Source organism: Gymnoscopelus braueri, assembly GCF_963280865.1.
Source record: "Gymnoscopelus braueri genome assembly, chromosome: 11".
NCBI classification, from domain to species: Eukaryota; Metazoa; Chordata; class Actinopteri; order Myctophiformes; family Myctophidae; genus Gymnoscopelus; species Gymnoscopelus braueri.
The window spans coordinates 18979415-18997527 of record NC_137613.1 but is presented as its reverse complement, the minus strand read 5'-3'; the positions used below and the strand labels follow the sequence as shown (position 1 = coordinate 18997527).

The 18113-nt window shown below is 40.2% G+C and overlaps 2 protein-coding genes across 3 annotated transcripts in view; one reads left to right on the top strand and one right to left on the bottom strand.

The window, feature by feature from the left end:
* Positions 1-18113, bottom strand: part of carmil1 (capping protein regulator and myosin 1 linker 1) — a 361807-nt gene that overhangs the window by 163164 nt on the left and 180530 nt on the right. The gene's annotated exons all lie outside the window — the stretch shown is intronic.
* The window catches only part of tmem65 (transmembrane protein 65), a 36044-nt gene that overhangs the window by 1453 nt on the left and 16478 nt on the right, over positions 1-18113 (top strand). For both annotated transcript variants that reach the window (XM_080443406.1, XM_080443405.1), the window contains one exon: positions 17081-17125. In XM_080443406.1, coding sequence (XP_080299532.1) covers positions 17081-17125 — 45 coding nt within the window. The remainder of the gene's footprint in view (positions 1-17080; positions 17126-18113) is intronic.

Genomic DNA, 18113 nt, shown 5'->3' with positions numbered 1-18113 from the left:
GGGAGGAGCCCGCTGGTGTGTGAGTCACCTTCCATAATCCAAGGCATTTTTCTGTCTGTCAGAAAGAACCATCCAAATTTTCCATTCATTCACCAAGGAGGGGAAATATTTCTCTGCCAAAGGATAGGCCTGCATACACAAGGTTTACATACAATGCCTTGTTATGATACCACACCTCTTCACACAAGCTCATTCAAAACACAACCATTAAGCAATTTCACCAGCTACTAGGTTTTTGACTTAAAACTTATTTTGAAATGTTACTCATATTTGACAAGAGTCTTATCTTGCAATCTAAGCTCAAACTAAAACTATAGTCAATGCAAAAGACCCCCCAGACACAGCTCGGTGACCCATTTTGGTCACCAAGCTAAAGGTAACACAAGCTAAATGACTATAAACTTTGGCTGACTGTGCCTGACCAATTACTCTCTTTCCAATCACATTGTCAAGTAGGCAATGATTGTTTTGAGATCCTTTTAATTAATTATCCAATTAACTTTCCAGTTGTTAATCTTGTGTGTCTGCATACTTTGGACATTGGACAGCTGCTGTGGCCAGTGGACTTCTAAAGTTACTTCTTCTTTTCTCCGTTAATGACTCACTCATAGTGTAAGAAGCCCCGATGTCACATGTTGTACTATGGTCAGCATTCTGTCTAGAACACCACACCCTACTCATGCTATATAATAGGTACGACACCTATAGCCTACATTTCATTCACATGGGCGTTAAAAAAAAGCATTTCTGCAACAGCATTGCAGTATCTCTCTCTCTCTCCCCCCTCCCTGTCTCTCTCCCTCCCTGTCTCTCTCAACTGTGTTTTGTCTTCTACATGTAACACAGTGTACTGGCTTCCTGTTCTTAATTCAAAATGATTCATCTTCAGAGTGGAAATACTGGCAATAATACTGATACATATATAAATAAGTGAATACCCAGAAAAGCATTTTGCATGTCAGAAATGTCATGTAAGGAAGTTCATTTTAAATTTACAAATCAGTTAATTATTTAATATTTAGCTTGGCTACAGAAATATGTATGGCCTTTTGAATTTAAATAATAAAACTGAAGTTATATGAAGGCAAGACATAATAATAGTAATTATGGACGGACCACATGGACTGACCACATCAGAAATGTGGTCCTCTACGGTGGTAATTCTCAAACATTTTCGTGTCAAGGACCCCCAAATTGATATATATTTGGCCGCGGACCCCCATCTGAAAATGTTTTGTGCCAGAGACCCCCAGAAGAGAAGATTTGTTTAAAAAATGTCAAATTATTCAACATTTTCGAACACTTACAAGATTTTTCAAAAATAGCAGATGTACAAGCTCGCAGCGCGGCACGAAGTGACGCTTTGTGAGCTTGTAGATCTGCTATTTTTGAATAGCCAACATATAAATGGATAAAGTGGTTAAAATGATTGTGATGCTGTAATAACACATTTAGCTGGGGACCACCTGGTCCCCGGACCCCACTTTGAGAACCAATGCTCTACGGGGGACCTAGTACCACGGGTCACAGCCAAAGTCAGAGAGAGAAGGATGAGGGCAGGGCACTGCGTCAGGCACACGGAACTAGAGGCAACTTCTGGCAAGCAAACTGACACTATGGGAGCTATAGGCCTGTCACAGTTATTACATAATCGCCTAATCGCAATTATTTGAGATAATCGCAATTATTTTTGCATAATCCTCATAATCGTTTCTATGTTGAAAATTTTTCATGTATTTTCAAACTTTTTCAAAAATAGTGGAAATAGCAGATCTACAAGCTCACAACGAGCCTGTGACGCGTTGTGAGCTTGTAGATCGTCTAATTCCACTATTATTGTATTCTTAAAAGTATAAAGTTATGAAATATATCAGTCGTTTCTTTGTATATTATTTTTTATTATTATTTGTCATATCTGCCCTGTGCAACTTCAAAGCCTAAAAGCCATACAGAAATAGATTTTTTTATTCATATGTTCCGGTGTTCCACGACAAAAACACAATTAAATCGTTAATCGAAATTATTCGTGACAATTAATCATCAAGTTCAAAAGGGGATCAGCAATGTTGTGTGGGTGCAGGTCCTTTTCTTTGATGTCATTATCAGAGATCCCCTTTTGAACATATGCACTTTTTGTCCTACGCACCTGTCACCAACCTTTTGAGGTGTGCATTGACCTTCCTAATTTTTTTTCGTTAAGTGAAGTTTCATAATAATATAAATAATCCTAATGGGAGTCAACCCAGGGCAAAGCCAGGAAAGGCAAGAAGCGAACCACCTACGTAGATGTACTGCGGTGCGACAGCTTAGCTAACAATACTGTAGAGCTCAAGACCCTGATGTTAGATTGGAGAGTGTGGAGGGCAGCAAGTCCCAAGTTGGTGTTGGCTAGACCGCACTCTCGCATCGCAATAGTAATTATTATATTATGTTAAGTCGCTTTACAAAACAAAACAAACAAAAACAACTTTAATAAGGAAATGACTAGTTAAAAGGATAAAAAACTAAGCAAACAAAATCATTCAAATCAAAAAGAAGATTTGAAATAGATGGGGAATGCAAGTCTAAAGAGGTAGGTTTTGAGGGTGGTTTTAAATGAGGCAAGGGTAGCGGGGGGGGGGGGGGGGGGGCAGCTTTGATGTGAGCTGGGAGTGAGTTCCATACTAGACATAACTGTATATCATTGTATTCGTAAAAAAGTGATGGGCTGTTTGTGGGGCATTAGCTAGTGGTAGCCGTGGAGGCTACCCTGTAATGTCATAGAAAAACAAAAGCAATGTACTTTGAACAGCAGCAATGTGTTGGATCACAAAATAATTGCTACGGTATTTAGTAGCATAAAAGATCAGAGTGTTCCCAGTCTGTCTGTCAGCCTTATGAAGGCGTGTGTGTGGTGGTAGGAATTCTCACTAATGAGCTGTAGCTCTATTTTGAGTGTAATAATGTCCAAAAGATGCCAGCACACGTATATAAAAATAAATAAAAATAAAACGTCAGTCTGAAAAACAGGACATTGATTAACTGCTCCAGCCCAAACATAGATTCATCTAATTATTTTATTCGTTCTCACTCTAAATCGGTGGCTCAGGAAGTAAAGTGACTGCTTGAGAAATGTGGAAGGTTCCCGGTTTGATCCCCCCCGCTCCCCCTGGGTTAGTGTTGATTTGTCCTTGAGCAAGACACTGACTGAACCCCTAACTGCTCCGATGAGCAGGTTGTGCCTTGCATACAGTAGTTGGTGGTTGCGTTGGAGTCACGTGAAAAACAGGGAGAAGGGTGTAGGTCAGGGGTGGGCAAACTTTGATGATGGAGAGGGCCACTATATTTCAACACTCACTCCAGAGGGCCACATTGTACTGTTGGACAGACACCGTATTTTAACTTTTTTTTGTAAATGAATGCCGTACTTCGACCATTCTGTGTCACACAAAAGTAGCAAAAATAGCCGATCTACAAGCTCAAAACGCGTCGCAGTGCGGCGCGTTTTGAGCTTATAGATCTGCTATTTTTGCTATCATTGAAATCCTGAATCCTGAATCCTGAAATCCTGGAATCCTGAAAAGTAACATTTTTATTTAATTTCAAATGCATTTAGTTATACTTATGTTAACTTCATGAACTTAAATACAAATACATTAAGACATAAAAATGACTAACATTTTAATACTAGTCATTAAGCTACTAATATAAAATGAAGTAATTAAAGCAGGTCATGTTTGCATGTTTGGAATTGTAACAGCTGAAATCAATAATATATTAGTATTCCGTCATTAACCTGCGGGCCGCATTAAGTGAAGGTGGGGGCCGCATGTGGTGGACTGGCCAGTATGTGGTGGTGTGCACAGTCACCAATATTCCACAGTCTTCTCTTCTCACTCCTTGCTGAGAAAAGGTCATTACTTACACTATTGGGCATGTATTCAGTTTTCTTTGCTTTTGAAATGAACAGTTGGAGAGTTCAAAAGTTAAACAAACTAGTTCAAAAATAGAATATCTACAAGCCCACAACGTGTCACGAAGAAGCGTTGCAAAGCATTGTTGGCTTGTAGTGCTTGAAGGAAGAATAGAAAAATGATCTCATATTAATGACAAGCCCAAAATATGGGCGCTAGGTTGTAAGTGATTAACCCATTCAATCCGGGAATGGGTGTCATTTTAGATTATTAGCTATAACCATTATTTTATACTTTGGGCCATTAAAAAATAGCAGATCTACAAGCTCGTAGCGCGGCTGCGCTACAAGCTTGTATTTTTTTTGAATCGTGAAAATATTTTGAATGTGTGTGTATATATATATATATATATATTTTTTTTTTATTTTTATTTTTTAAGCGCTTTTTTTTTTACTCAAACCTTTGCTTCTGGGGATTCTACAAATGTCTTGACCATATAAAATATTTTGTTCCAGGGACCCCCAGAAGCAAAGATTTGAGTAAAAAAATTGTATATATATTCAAAGATTTGCACACATTTTCACGATCCCCCCCCCCTCAAAAATAGCATATCTCGAGCTGCTATGAGCTTGTATATCTGCTATTTTTGAATAGCCAAAGAAATCTAAAGTGACACAGATGAAAAAGGGGGAAGAGGTGTGGTCATTTCCTCTGGATTTGTGCCCATGGGATGATATGTGTACTCAAGACAGTCACCAATATTCCCCTGTCTTCTCCCATTTCCACTGATCCAGGCAGCATAGGGGAACTTTTCTCTGCTACTTTCTTTCGGTTTCCTTTCCATTCCATTCCACTGTGGTGGTGGTTGCAGCATGTCTTCCCCCTGCCATTTATTTGAGTTGTCAGTATTAGATTCTGCTCGCTGGGGGGGGGCAAATGTTTAGCACATTCTGTGATCTATCATCACACCGCCCTTCCCATCAGATGCTTGATGGCTTAGCACAGGGAACATTGAACCTGAGGTAAATCTGTTTTATCACCCTATCTAATCCGGCCTGTGGTTCAGATTCTCTTCCCTTCCCTCAATAACCACTGTAGTGTGTAGGACAGGTACCCTCGAGAGCGAGACACTTAACCTTCAGTCGCGGCAGGGGATTTGTTCAAGATTTGAAGAGACCTCATTTGTCACATCATGCTCTCCCACGTGTATATGTGTGAAATGGTGTTGTGGCCAGCAGTAGAACCTATGGCTGTACCTCAGAATCAGAAACTTTATTTTCACTTGATGACCTGATTACAGGTAGGGCTTGGCAATATATCGATATATTCTATCGACACTACATACCGTCTGGCGTGCCATCGTAATATCATGATATGGCATGAGTGTAGCTTTTGGTTTTAATCACATAAGCACTATGTGAAAAATAGTGCATTTTGGTAAAGACTATTATCTTAAAGGCCATATCGCCCAGCCTAAGACTGGGAGAAATTATGTTTTTGTACGGGAAGAGAGACTGGAGAGGATCTGGCAGCTTTCTAGTGTGTGAATGTGTGTAAGCGCATTAATATGGAACCAGGGCATCGCTAAAAAAGAGTTTATGACGTACTTTATCAGCCAACCTTCCCTGCAAGACTGATAAATAATATACATAGCTATTCTGTAATTTCTTGTTGTGGTAATGATGCAGAGTAGCTATTTATAGTTATCTCCTTCCTTTCGTCCTGTCTGGATACGTTTTCCCACTGCGGCCAATTAAAATAATTGTATGAGAGTCTGAATCTGTAACATTGAGTCTCATTACGACAGGGTGGTCAACCATATCAGCCTAATGTACTGTAGGCTACAGGAGTTTTGCTGTTTTAAAAATCTGGATACCCAGAAGTGCTCTGGCATCCACAGGTAAACAAGTAAAGCTGGTAAGGGCAAAAATCAATGGGTCTACAAGTAATGAATACTAATAATATATAACTGAAATAAGGAATGAAAAAAATAAGTATATCTTTTGTAACATCTTAAGTCCCATTTTGTATTTCATCATACAATTGGTATTGTGCAAAAATTGCATAAAATTATTGATGTACAAGCTCACACAGTCACACATAATGACATGCCCAAAATATGGATGCCAGCGTTATGGGATGGCATGGAATGCCAAGTGATTAATATACTGTATATATGTTTACAGTCTTAAGACAGCTGTGGTAGAATTGGTAAAAAGTTTATCCACCTTAATTCATTGTGGAACACCAGATCCCCACAAGGGATTGAATCATTGTAAAAAATCTATATGGAGTTTTAAGTGTGAGAGTTTTGCATTCTCTTACTGTAACTCACCCCGAACCTCACCATAACCACTTAAAACCTTACGCTATCCTTTGTTGACCAGAGTCCCTAGTCCCAGGGCTCTATGCTAGGTACATTGCTTTTTCCCTCTACACCAAATCTCTTTGCTGAAAACAGCAGATGTACAAGCTCACAACGTGTGTTGTGCGCTTGTAGATCTGCCATTTTTGCTGAATGTTCGCCCCAGAATAGGTCTGGCAAGGGTTCATGTGCTTTGTGAACTTTGCTGATTTAACTTGACCTCTAAGGGGGTTGTTGCGGGTAGAAGGTTAAGGCAAGCACATAAACTGTGATGAGTTTGTGCTTGACATTTTTGGACAGACAGACGAACAGACCGAGACGGACCGTCAGAGTGGCTTATACTTAGCTGCATGCTCGCAGCTAAAAAGAAATGCTACTCTGCAGCACTAATGATGACTCCCACGTGGGCTTATTTTTATCTGGGATGTGTCTGCAATCTGACAGAATGCACGGAGAAGGCTCCTGTCTTGGGGCTATTATTGTGTACACTGGTGTAAGGCTGAGTGGCAGGTAAGGTAAAACAGTTCACTGTGAATTAATTTCAGAAGCAAACACAGAAGCAAACACAAATTAACTGTGACAGACTGGCAAGGAGGTAATACTTGAATAAACAAGGAAATTATCGAGTATGCCTGACGGTGTATTTTGTGTTTTACGGCATCCGGAGGGAATTACAGGTAGAGGCTGAAGGTCCCACTCAAGGATGCCTTTGACAGAACAGATGGCTGTTAATAGAGCCTTTCGGGTGCAGGTCCGTCTTTTCACTTTATACCCCTGTTCTTTGCACAAAATGTCCTTCCCATTTCAGAGGAAACAGCTCCGCCACTTATCTCTCGCTTGCCATTTCTCTTCTGCTATTTGTCTTTTATCCACCAACTGTCTTCTCTGTCTCAGATTTTATCTCTCTCTTCTACCCCCTTTTGTAATGTTACCACTTCTCTCCATTTCTCACTTCCTCTTCCCTCTCAAACTTTGCCCACCCACCCCCAACATCCTGTCTGTCTGTCTGTCTGTCTGTCTGTCTGTCTGTCTGTCTGTCTGTCTGTCTGTCTGTCTGTCTGTCTGTCTGTCTCTCTCTCTCTCTCTCTCTCTACCACCACCCTCACCATCCTCTCTCCTGCTTGGAGGAGGGCATATCCTGCAGAGTGTCTTATTGTTTTATTATAGTGCTTGCTTCCCAGCTGCCAGCAGGATCTGCTGCCATTTCATCATAGTTTGTATTGGCTCCTTAGGCCCAGGGCAGGTCTACACAGACAACAATAAACGGTACATTTGTCAGATTCTCCTGTAAATATCTCCTGTTTCTGTAGCGCGAGGCAGCTTGATGTGCAAGTACACCCCCTGGACATGACGCTAGTATGTCACAGGGACTTACCCCCCGTCCAAGCCGTGATACTGAGTGCCAAGCAGGGAGGCATTGGGTCCCATTTTTATAGTCTATGGTATGACACGCCAGGGATCGAACCCTGACCTCCCAATATCGGGGCGGACACTCTAACCGCAAGGTCACTGAGCTGGTCCGGAGATGTGGCAGGATACAAATCATACAAGGCTTCCACTTGAGACCCTTCTTGCTCAGTCTATATATACCCCATAGGACTGTAGTAATAATAAAACACCCCACCAAACACACAGGCACTGACAACGTGAAGATAGGACTGATTATTGGCTTTTCATTGAGCCAGCCGGCTGTACTGCGTCTGGCTCTGTGATATGGCAGCAGTCAAATGTGTTAAGCCAATAACGTCTTGGAAGCCATCAATCCCATTCAGAGAAGGTTGACACACAGGGTAGTCTGGGAAGAGCTACTGTAAAGCCCGAGTGAGTTAAGCCCAATTCACAGTTCACCGCGTGGAGGTGTCTCGTGCCGAGAATATCTGACATGCAAGCCTACATGCATCTGGGCTTGTAGGTCTGCTATTCTTGGCCGTTCTCGGCGCGCAACGCGAAGCATAAATTAGGCTTTATACTATTACTACTTAATACTTTTAGTTGTGGGAGGGTGTGGCTGCTGGTGCATCGAATACAGTCGATCTACAAGCTCACAATGCACCGCAGCAGACCACGTTGCTTGGAGATCTGCTATTTCCGGTGCATGACACCGGCGCAGCGCGCAACTATAAACTAAGTATAAATCAGGCATAATGGAGAACTTACTAATCAATTAGTAAATTGCGCATTTCACATGCCTCCTGTTTTTACAGCCAATGTTTGTTTTTTTAGACAGGAGAGAGGAACATAAATTGTTGAGAGAGAAGGGGAATGAAATTCAGCAAATGGTCCGTCTGACCGGGAATCGAATTGGGGACCCATGTGGTATGTATGCACCCCAACCATTCAGCCATAAAGGTTGCCCAATGTGGAGGTTTTTGATGGTTTTAGAGATTGCGAGGTTTTGCATTTTATATTTCATGTTGTATGTATGTATATTTCCATGTCTATTGATGGTATTTCTAGTTTAAATCTTCCATTCTTATATTTCCCCCAAGGCTAGTGACAGATTGAAGATTTGATCCAGAAAAGAAAAGAAAAGTGGGTTTAACTTGAGATTTAAGATGATCCTCATCATCTGGAACGGTTTTCAAGGAGAGAGGTAGTTATTTTGATTGACAAACAAAGTATTTAAGTGGAGTTGTTCAGGTTCTTAAGTCCAGACCTATATCTTGCTGCATTTGAGAGGCAGACAATGTAGGGGACCGAATTACCTTTTCCCTGAACTTTCTGCAGTTTAAAGTGGATGATTAGAAAAGTTAATGCTTTCTGAGATTTTGAGGACTGCAAGCGAATGAGAGAGAACATACATATCTGTCAAAGAGCAAGCCAAGCGTTATATTCTTTATTGTCATAACCACAACAGTGGTTATGATTAATACAATTGGTTCTTCTTGTTTGGTATTGAGGCAAAGAAGATGAATTAGCGAATATTCCATATACTGTAGGTTTTAAATGTGAGCCATGTCACTGATGCTCTTGTCAATAACAACTTAGAATGAGCCCCAAAGAACACAGAACATGCTTTAACCCATTAAGACCTGTGGCTGATCCTCTAAATCCTAACCTTTTTTCTGAAATATTGTTATATGTTATATCAGTGGTTCTCAAACGTTTTCATGTCAAGGTGGACCCCCAACATTATATGTATTTGGCCGCGGACCCCCATCTCAAAATATTTTGTTCCAGGGACCCCCAGAAGCAAAGATTTGAGTCAAAGATGTTCGCTTTAAAAAAAAAATATATATATATAGTCAAAGATTTGCACAAATCTTCATGATTTAAAAAAAATAGTAGATCTACAAGCTTGCAGCACGGCACAAAGTGACGCACTGTGAGCTTGTATATCTGCTATGTTTGAATAGCCAAAGTATAAAATAATGGTTAAAGTGGTTAAAATCTAAAATGACACAGATGCTTTCTCGTTTTTAATGGGTTAATTCCCGCGTCACCAACATCACACCTAATAGCAAACAGTGCAACCATCAGAACCCTGATGATAGATGGATGAAATCATGTACTGTGTGTGTGAAGGATCATGGAAATGCTACTAAAGAAAGGATACTAGAGTCGAGAAGGGAGGTAGACCGTTTTTATTTCAAGACAAGTGCTTTTTGGACCAAAACCGGTGACATGGGGATCAAACTAAAGTGGGTGTGTTTAAGGGATTGAGGGACATTATCTCTTGAAGAGACGAGCGTGATAGTGACGGTAGTAGGGACATCTGGTGTGTTCTAATTATAGCTCCCCCGACTGCATAGATCCGGCTGTCTTATCTAATTTGAGGGTGTTCTTAAGACCCTAAAGCCGGATGGTATCAATATTGTGATTAAAAATCTTGATATTTCCTGGGATTTCAGTTAGCTTAAATGATGTATTTTTTGGGGGGGTTTTAAAGGCTGCATTACATTGGTAGGTCTGAGACGAGTGACTTATTGTTTGTATCAGCTGAGCGATGAGAGCGTATATTCCCTTAACAAGGCGCTAGACGCCCTGGGATGCATTGCTGAGGTGGAGCGCCACACCTACCATCAACTCCCAGACTAGTACTTAACCACACGTGGTGCTGTGTTACTCATACACAGAGTTAGCGCCCGGGATCGATCCCAGAACCCATGTGATTCAAAGGCGAGCGCTCTACCGACTGAGCGATACAATTGTCCTTACTTACTAGATGGTTCTAGCTGAGTGAAATTAACAAAAAATGCCTCTTAACCATTTGGTCTTCATTATCCACATTACTAAAAATATTTTAAATTTTTTTTTTGTGTGTAAAAATATCATTATCAATATCTTGGTATTGGGGCAAGTCATATCATTTCATTACATTTGATTTAAAAAATCCCAGCCCTAGAAGTCCCATACACCAACAATATTCAGCAACATAATCTTGCAAAAGTGTCCCTTCACAGCCAAGACACTGGCACGGAACGGCACATGAAGGCTATGCAGCCAGCTCACCAGCTGGCGTTGTACGTATAAGCTAATTAGATGTTTAGAAGACAATGGAATCTTTGATGGATGGCTGCTTGTTTGCCAAAGTGGCGAAGGAGTCATGGCCAAAACTGTACCAGCTCATTCTTTGTGTTACTCCTGTTTTAAGGAGCAGTGAGTGTGCAATGATGACAAACTGTGCTTGCAGAATACACAAAGACCTACACTCTTCCTCTGGGGCGAGCTGTGTTCTCTCTGGAGTCTGGACAGGGCATCTCCTTCAAAGTGGCTATTCTGTCTGATGTTCTTGTTGAAATCCGTCTTGTAGAAAGTTTAGAAACGGCAGCGAACTAGAGAGCCAAATGAGGGGAGAATTTTTTTTTATCTTCTCCAACTTTTGCTCTGCCTCGGCCGTCTTTTAGTCTGCGAACACAGGGCGCACCTCATTTGTCTCAGCGGTTGCAAAATGTGCTGTGATTGACAGATTGATAAGACGGTACATTTCTGTCTACATCTGTGGGATATACTGTATTTAGAGGCCGTTTCCCGCAGGCTCATGCGTTTGTACACAGGAGTCACTAGAAAGTAAAATCAGATGAGATGTAAAAATGGGTTACTCCCCGTGGTGTGCCCTATTCATAGTGCATCTGAAATTAATGTGCTAAAAGAAAAGTCTTCTTTATTACACATTTTGGTTGATGTTAATCACAAAGCTCATGAATACAATGACGTTTTTTACTTTGTAAAGCAGAAAGTCCAAGGATTCTACTGTGGCATGGCACACAAACACTCATACAAACAATTATAGAATACGCACATCACTTGGTTGAGGTGCTGGGTTGGAAAGTATCATGAAGAAAAATAATACCCCCGCACACTCATCTGCTCCAATGTATTTTAATGACAACGTTTCGAGCCAAGGCTCCTCATCAGGTTTTGACCCGATGAAGAGCCTTGGCTCGAAACGTTGTCATTAAATTGTGTGCGTGTGTGTGGCGCACGCACACACACGCTTGCACAGCCGCACTCACACTCACACACACACACATAAAATAACTAGAACTCTGGCCAATCTGGGCACGGATTTCTGCTGGCATCTAGGTTTCTGTGACGAGGACATGAACACATTTAGCATGATATAGAACGTTTAAAAACAGAGGAGGTACACACAACTACTTAAGACCTATTTGTACAACAATTTGCTAAATTAGCCGATCTACAAGCTTACAACGCGTCATGACGCGACGCAAATGACAGTGTGATAAAACCGTTTCCGGGAACGGTTCCAGATGGGATGGAACTGATTCCGGGTTCTCAATGTTGCATCCGGTTCCGGATCCAAACCCTTCTCTAAATCCATTGGTCCAGTTGGTGTGACCGATCGAACTTCATTATAAAATGTTATTGGCCTGGCTTTTATGGTTGATGTTTATCATCAGTTCACTGGCTAGCTTGTAAGAGTTAAAGCATATATCAGGAGTGGATTGGCACAGCATTGGCGATTGATGGAGCTGGAGGGTTTTATTTTATGAGGCGACCGGCCAGCTAGTTAGTGTCCCATTTCCATATGTTTCCCAGCTATTGATTATTACATAGAACACAGCCAGGTATTCTAGTCTATTTACATTAGAATACATTCAGGTAGAGGTCATCATAGTCTATTAGATCATTCATTAAATCAGCTGATGGGTATTAAATGCTGATATACAGGTAAACATTTTCATTTTCATGTAGTAAATACAAATGACAACAGTGCCTTGAATAGTTATAGAGACAGAATAAGATGATTTCAAAGACGATAACTGCGTGAGTAGCTGTTAGTTCTTGTAAGTGGGCTTGGTGTAAATCCTATAGTGTCCCTTTTCTGGGGTGACCAGTTGGTGAAAATAGCAGATCTACAAGCTTACAATGTGCCGCGTTGCAACACATTGTGAGCTTGCCTTGTACCCTAGCTATTTTCAGTTAAGAGTTTTCATGTAGAGGGAACAAAGGAGCGGACCAAGTGTAGAGCCATGGAGGACTGATGTAAACTGAGTATAGGGTTTAATTGTTAAAACACACTAGTACGTGTACAGTCATTAATCTAAACAAACAAAGTTGGCACTTTGACAGGTCTGCAACCCTTTTTTAACCCATTGCTAATTCAGTCATTACTTAATTGAATGTATTGCCTGATAGTAAAAGTGTATTTACAATTATGTTCTGAAGAAGCATTGGTATCTCCTTCAGATTTCAAAAGCACAACTTTTTAACTTTTAAAGGTATAGCGAGTAGGATTTTCCAGAAAACGATATATATACTCAACATTACAAATAGAATCCCTCTCAATGATCACTTATGACCGACTAGAAGTGTGTGGTGGTGTCTGCAGAGACCCTTCCCTCTGCCTGTATTTTCTTATTTTGCTTTGAAACCAAACTGCAATCGATAAATCCTATTAACAAGTTTTTGGTATGGATTGCTCTGAAATGAACACTGGGGTGCATTTACTGTATACTAGAAGAGGAAAATAAGAGAGAGAGAGAGAGAGATGCACTTTAAAGGTAAAGCCCAGTCCACACCAGTGATCGCAATGCAACAAGTTGCAACAGTTGTAACCACTTGCAACACACCTGCAACCACTTGCAACACACCTGCAACCACTTGCAACACACCTGCAACCACTTGCAACAGAATCCCCAAACTGCGCTGTCTTCCGGTCAATACAGCAATTTCTTGCGAATGGTTGCAAGTTGCAACTCGTTGCGTTTTGTTTTGTCTGGAAACACATGGCACATCGCATTTGTCTCAGTGGTTGCAAAATGTCCGTCTACATCTGTGGGATCTAGCATTTAGAGGCAGTTTCCCGCAGGCTGATGTGTTTGTACTGGAGTCAGTAGAAAGAAAGTAAAATCGGATGTAAAAATGGGTTACTCCCATTGTGTGCCCTATTCATAGTGCATCTGAAATTAATGTGCTGAAAAGGAAAGTCTTCTTTATTATAAATACATTTTGGTTGATGTTAATCACAAAGCTCATGAATACAATGACATTTTTACTTAAGTATAAAGTCCAAGGATTCTACTGTGGAATGTCACTCACACTCACACTCACTCTCACTCAGCCTCACACACAATAAAAGAACTAGTTGTGAACAAGTCTGGCCAACCTGGGCACAGGTTTCTGCTGGCAGCTAGGTTGCTGTGACAAGGACATAAACACATTTAGCATGATATAGAATGCTGTTCAGGGTTCGATTTGTAAACAAAAAAACTGAGGAGGGACACACAACTACTTAAGACCTATTTGTACTACAATTAGCGGAATAAGCCTATCTATAAGCTTACAACGCGTCATGATGCGACGCAAATCGAACCTCGTTTCATATATTTTTTAATATCAATTATGGTGTCCACGACTAGTTGACTGCTACCAACAGCGCCAACTAGTGGCTATAGTAGTTGACTGGTTGGTGAAACCCCCTAAATTGAATTAAATTTGTTGCCTGATAACAAAAGCTTATTTACAATTCTGTTCTGAAGAAACATAAGTATCTCCTGCAGATTTTGAAAGTACCATGTACTACCAGGTATAACGAGTAGGATTTGTAGCATATTTGCCTTTGCTATGGTGAGATATGGTTTAGAATAGAGGTTCCCAAACCGTGTGTCAAGGCACACTGGTGTGCTGTGGGGCAAAGGTGTGCCTTGGGAATTTGTGACACATTTGTGCAATATATACTTTTGTATATAACTATACAAAAAGTTATGAATGATTTTGTATTTACTATATCAATATACTTCTGTGAGCACTCATTTCCCAATTCAAATTCCATACCGTACATTTATATTTTGGCCTCTTTCAACCTGGTGTCTTCTTCTACAAGGTCACGTTGTTAGCTTGTAGATAGACTATTTTCGTTATATGAATGAATACAGGTGTGTCTTACAATTAGAGGTATGAGAGAGAAGAAGGGACATCATGAAGTTTGTCTTGATTGAAGACACGCACAGAATCATTCGTTACAATAGATTCAGAACACTTTTTATTAAGCAAATTGCCCAGTAGATATGCACAATATTTAAAAGGAACTATGCATTATACGATAAATGGCATGAGATTTGGCACACCGTTAGAGTATGCCCTAAAGAAGTTTCACATATCTGCCGCACTACTATACAATTTAACTAAATAATGCATCTTGGCTGTGGCTGGCCTGGTTAATTTGTCCACCCTTCCAGTCAGTGTCGATTCTAAAGCTCCTGGCTGGTATCACCGTGAAAGTGGATGTTAGATTTTGATCTGAAAAAGTTCAGAACCAGAAGCATGATTGCTTTCCTCCTCCCAGAGTGCCGGAGATTAGTTATTGGATGGAGTCTTTGATTCTGTGGTTCTAAAATAGAACATCTCTGACCTTTTCCAGAATAGCCTTTGAGTCGGTAGATGTGTGAACCTTTTTACGACCACAACACAGTAGGCCTACTGGGGGCTTTGCCTGTTGACTTTGAAACATGACTCTGCTGACTACTTTCTTTATGCATCTCATTTTAGCCATGCACATGCCCTTTCATGCATACACTTTTTTAGATTGTATTGACATAATACACTGCTCAAAAAAATAAAGGGAACACTTTGATCCCTTAATTCTTTTGAGTTTTTTCGTTAGCAGTATGTACACAGTTCATGAAAAAACTCAAAAGAATTAAGGGATCAAAGTGTTCCCTTTATTTTTTTGAGCAGTATATATATACATCTTTTTTGTATTAGTTTATTTCTCTTACCATGTTGCCCCAGTGAGGCTGAACACTCAAAAGTCCTGCAACGTTTATCTGTTCAGTCATGGAGTTGCACTCACATCATTTACCATGTATATTACTCGTGTTAGCATGTATAATACTTGTGTCTACCATGTATATTACTTGTGTGTATGCACTAACCTTGTCTTTATGTTTTCTTATTTTGATTTGTTTTTGCTATTTGTATGTTTCTATATTCTTCTGTGTGGACCCCATGAAGAATAGCTGTTGCCTGGTGTAACAGCTAATGGGGATCCTAAATAAACTCATGAAGCTCATTAAACATCGATTAAAAACTATGGCTGGGCAATATATCCATATTGTGATATGAGACTAGATATTGTCTCTTGGATTTAGCAAATGGTGATATAAGTGTTGTCTCCTCCGGGATTTAATCACTTAAGCCTAATTTTATACATTCAGAAATGGTCAGAATGGCAACAATAGCAGATGTTCAAGATAGCGTGTTGCATCACAACACATTGTGATTGTAGATCTTGTACATCGCTTGTTTTTTTACTATTTTTGAAACATTTAAAAGACAATTCGTATTATTGTCACAATACAAAAAATGATTATCAGAATATTGATATTGAATAATTTGTTTAAAGAAAATCGTGATATTTGATTTTTGTCCATATCACCAGCCCTATGAAGTAGCTACTCACTCAGCAGAGATATCCTGTACTAAATGTCCTGAGGTACCCCTTTGCACTCTCACCCTGAATGCACTCTGTCTGGATATAAAGTATTTGGGTTAGTGGAACAGTCAGCTAAGCTTAATTTCCTCAGCAAGGCATTCCTCCCTGCAGTGCTCACTAGACTGCCCGGTGTGTGCTGTCTTATACAGTATATATCGTTGCTGTCGAGTGGAAACCTTGTATGTCCAAAGCTCTTACTTTACAAAAAATAACCAGTTATGAATTAGTCACTAGCTAATTATCTTGTTAATACTTTTCATTGGTTCAATATTTTTAAAACCAACAGAGAGACTAGCTATCACTTAAACTACAGTAAATGTTTTCCTTTTTTTGTTGCAAAAATAGCAGATCTACAAGACGTTGCATTGCGACGATTGTTGTGAGCTTGTAGATTGCCTATTTTTGCTACTTCTGTGTGACACAAGTATGACGAAGTAGCATTAGTTTACAAAAAAACACTGCCCGACAGTGACTATATAGTCACCACCATAATACACATATTGGCCGTCTGAATGGCCAAACATTTCCATATTGTGGCATGAACGTGGAATAAACATTCATCTTGGGTTCTTCAGTGTGACAGTGAAATATCATGAGCATGGCGTTGTAGGCTTGTGTCAGACATATTGGGCCATGTTCATGCAGTGTGGCTGTGAGATAGTGCTACTACCTTTTACCTGAAAAACAGCTGGTGCATTTTCACAGGTTTCATGTGTTAAAAGCACCAGGGAATCAATCACCATCTGCTCAGTCTTATCACGTGCAGCCAGTTTTGTGAAAATTGGCTGGAGATATTACCAGCTCGCTTTGAAGAATTGCACACCGATGTTCCTCTTCTGAGAAGTCGAGGTAAAACATTGCCTGGCATAACGGCAAACTAATGTGATATTGATCCTGTGTCTCTTTTTCTCTTTCTTCTAGAAACTGTGGCAGCCTCACCACCCACGTCAGCACAAATCCGATATGGTGAGACATTAAACCTCTCTCTGTCACATTTGCGTGCATGCACAGTGCACACACGCTCAGCACAGGGTTATACATATTGTGAAAGATGATAGTTGTTTTTCTGTCTGTGACAGACAGAGATATTTGTTGATGGGTCAATGCAATCACACACAGTGTACACAGCTGATGCATGCAAGATATATGTGCACACACAGATGCACAGTGTTGCGTATATTATGAACTTCCACTTTTCTGTCCATCTCTCTCTGTCTCTCTCTCAGTCTCACACACACAGAATATATAATGTATGCATGTAGCAGAGCCACAATATGCCAGAGACTGTGGCATTCAGATTATTAATAGATTGGAACAGGATCAGTGAGGACAGCTTCTGATGCACACAAACACACAGGGCCTTTTAAAACTATAATCAGATTTTTTCTTTGTTGATCTTTTCATCAGAGAACGTTTTTCAAAGAAGAAATCTTAACCCTGCTCTGGAGCAGCAAAATAACTTCAGTATGCCATAAATTTTAAACTGCTCTATGATCAAAATCCAATGTTCTGTCCTGTTAAGAGCAGAACAATACACACAGTATCGTTGTATTATTCACAGCTTCGGGCTTTAATATTGCACATAAACATAGACCATTTTTCTGTTAAAGGCTATATATTTATTGAGATTGAGTTATTTACATTTACTCCCTAGTTATTAAAAAGTTACAGTACCTTAGTAATTGAGTAAAAGTTTGCTAAACCTCAAGAGCGAGCGTTATGGCGAGAAGTTATGGATGTTTGTGGGGTTTTTGTTTGTAAATCAAGCTGTTCTCCAGGGATTATTGGAAACTGAAGGCCTTGGTTCACCCCCACCGCCCCCATCTAAAAGTGTCCCTGAGCAAGACACCTAACCCCTAGTTGCTCCCCTGGCACTGTATTAATAATGGTTAGGATGGATTAAATGCACAGGACAAATTTCACGTATGTGCAAATGTACTGTGACAAAAAATAC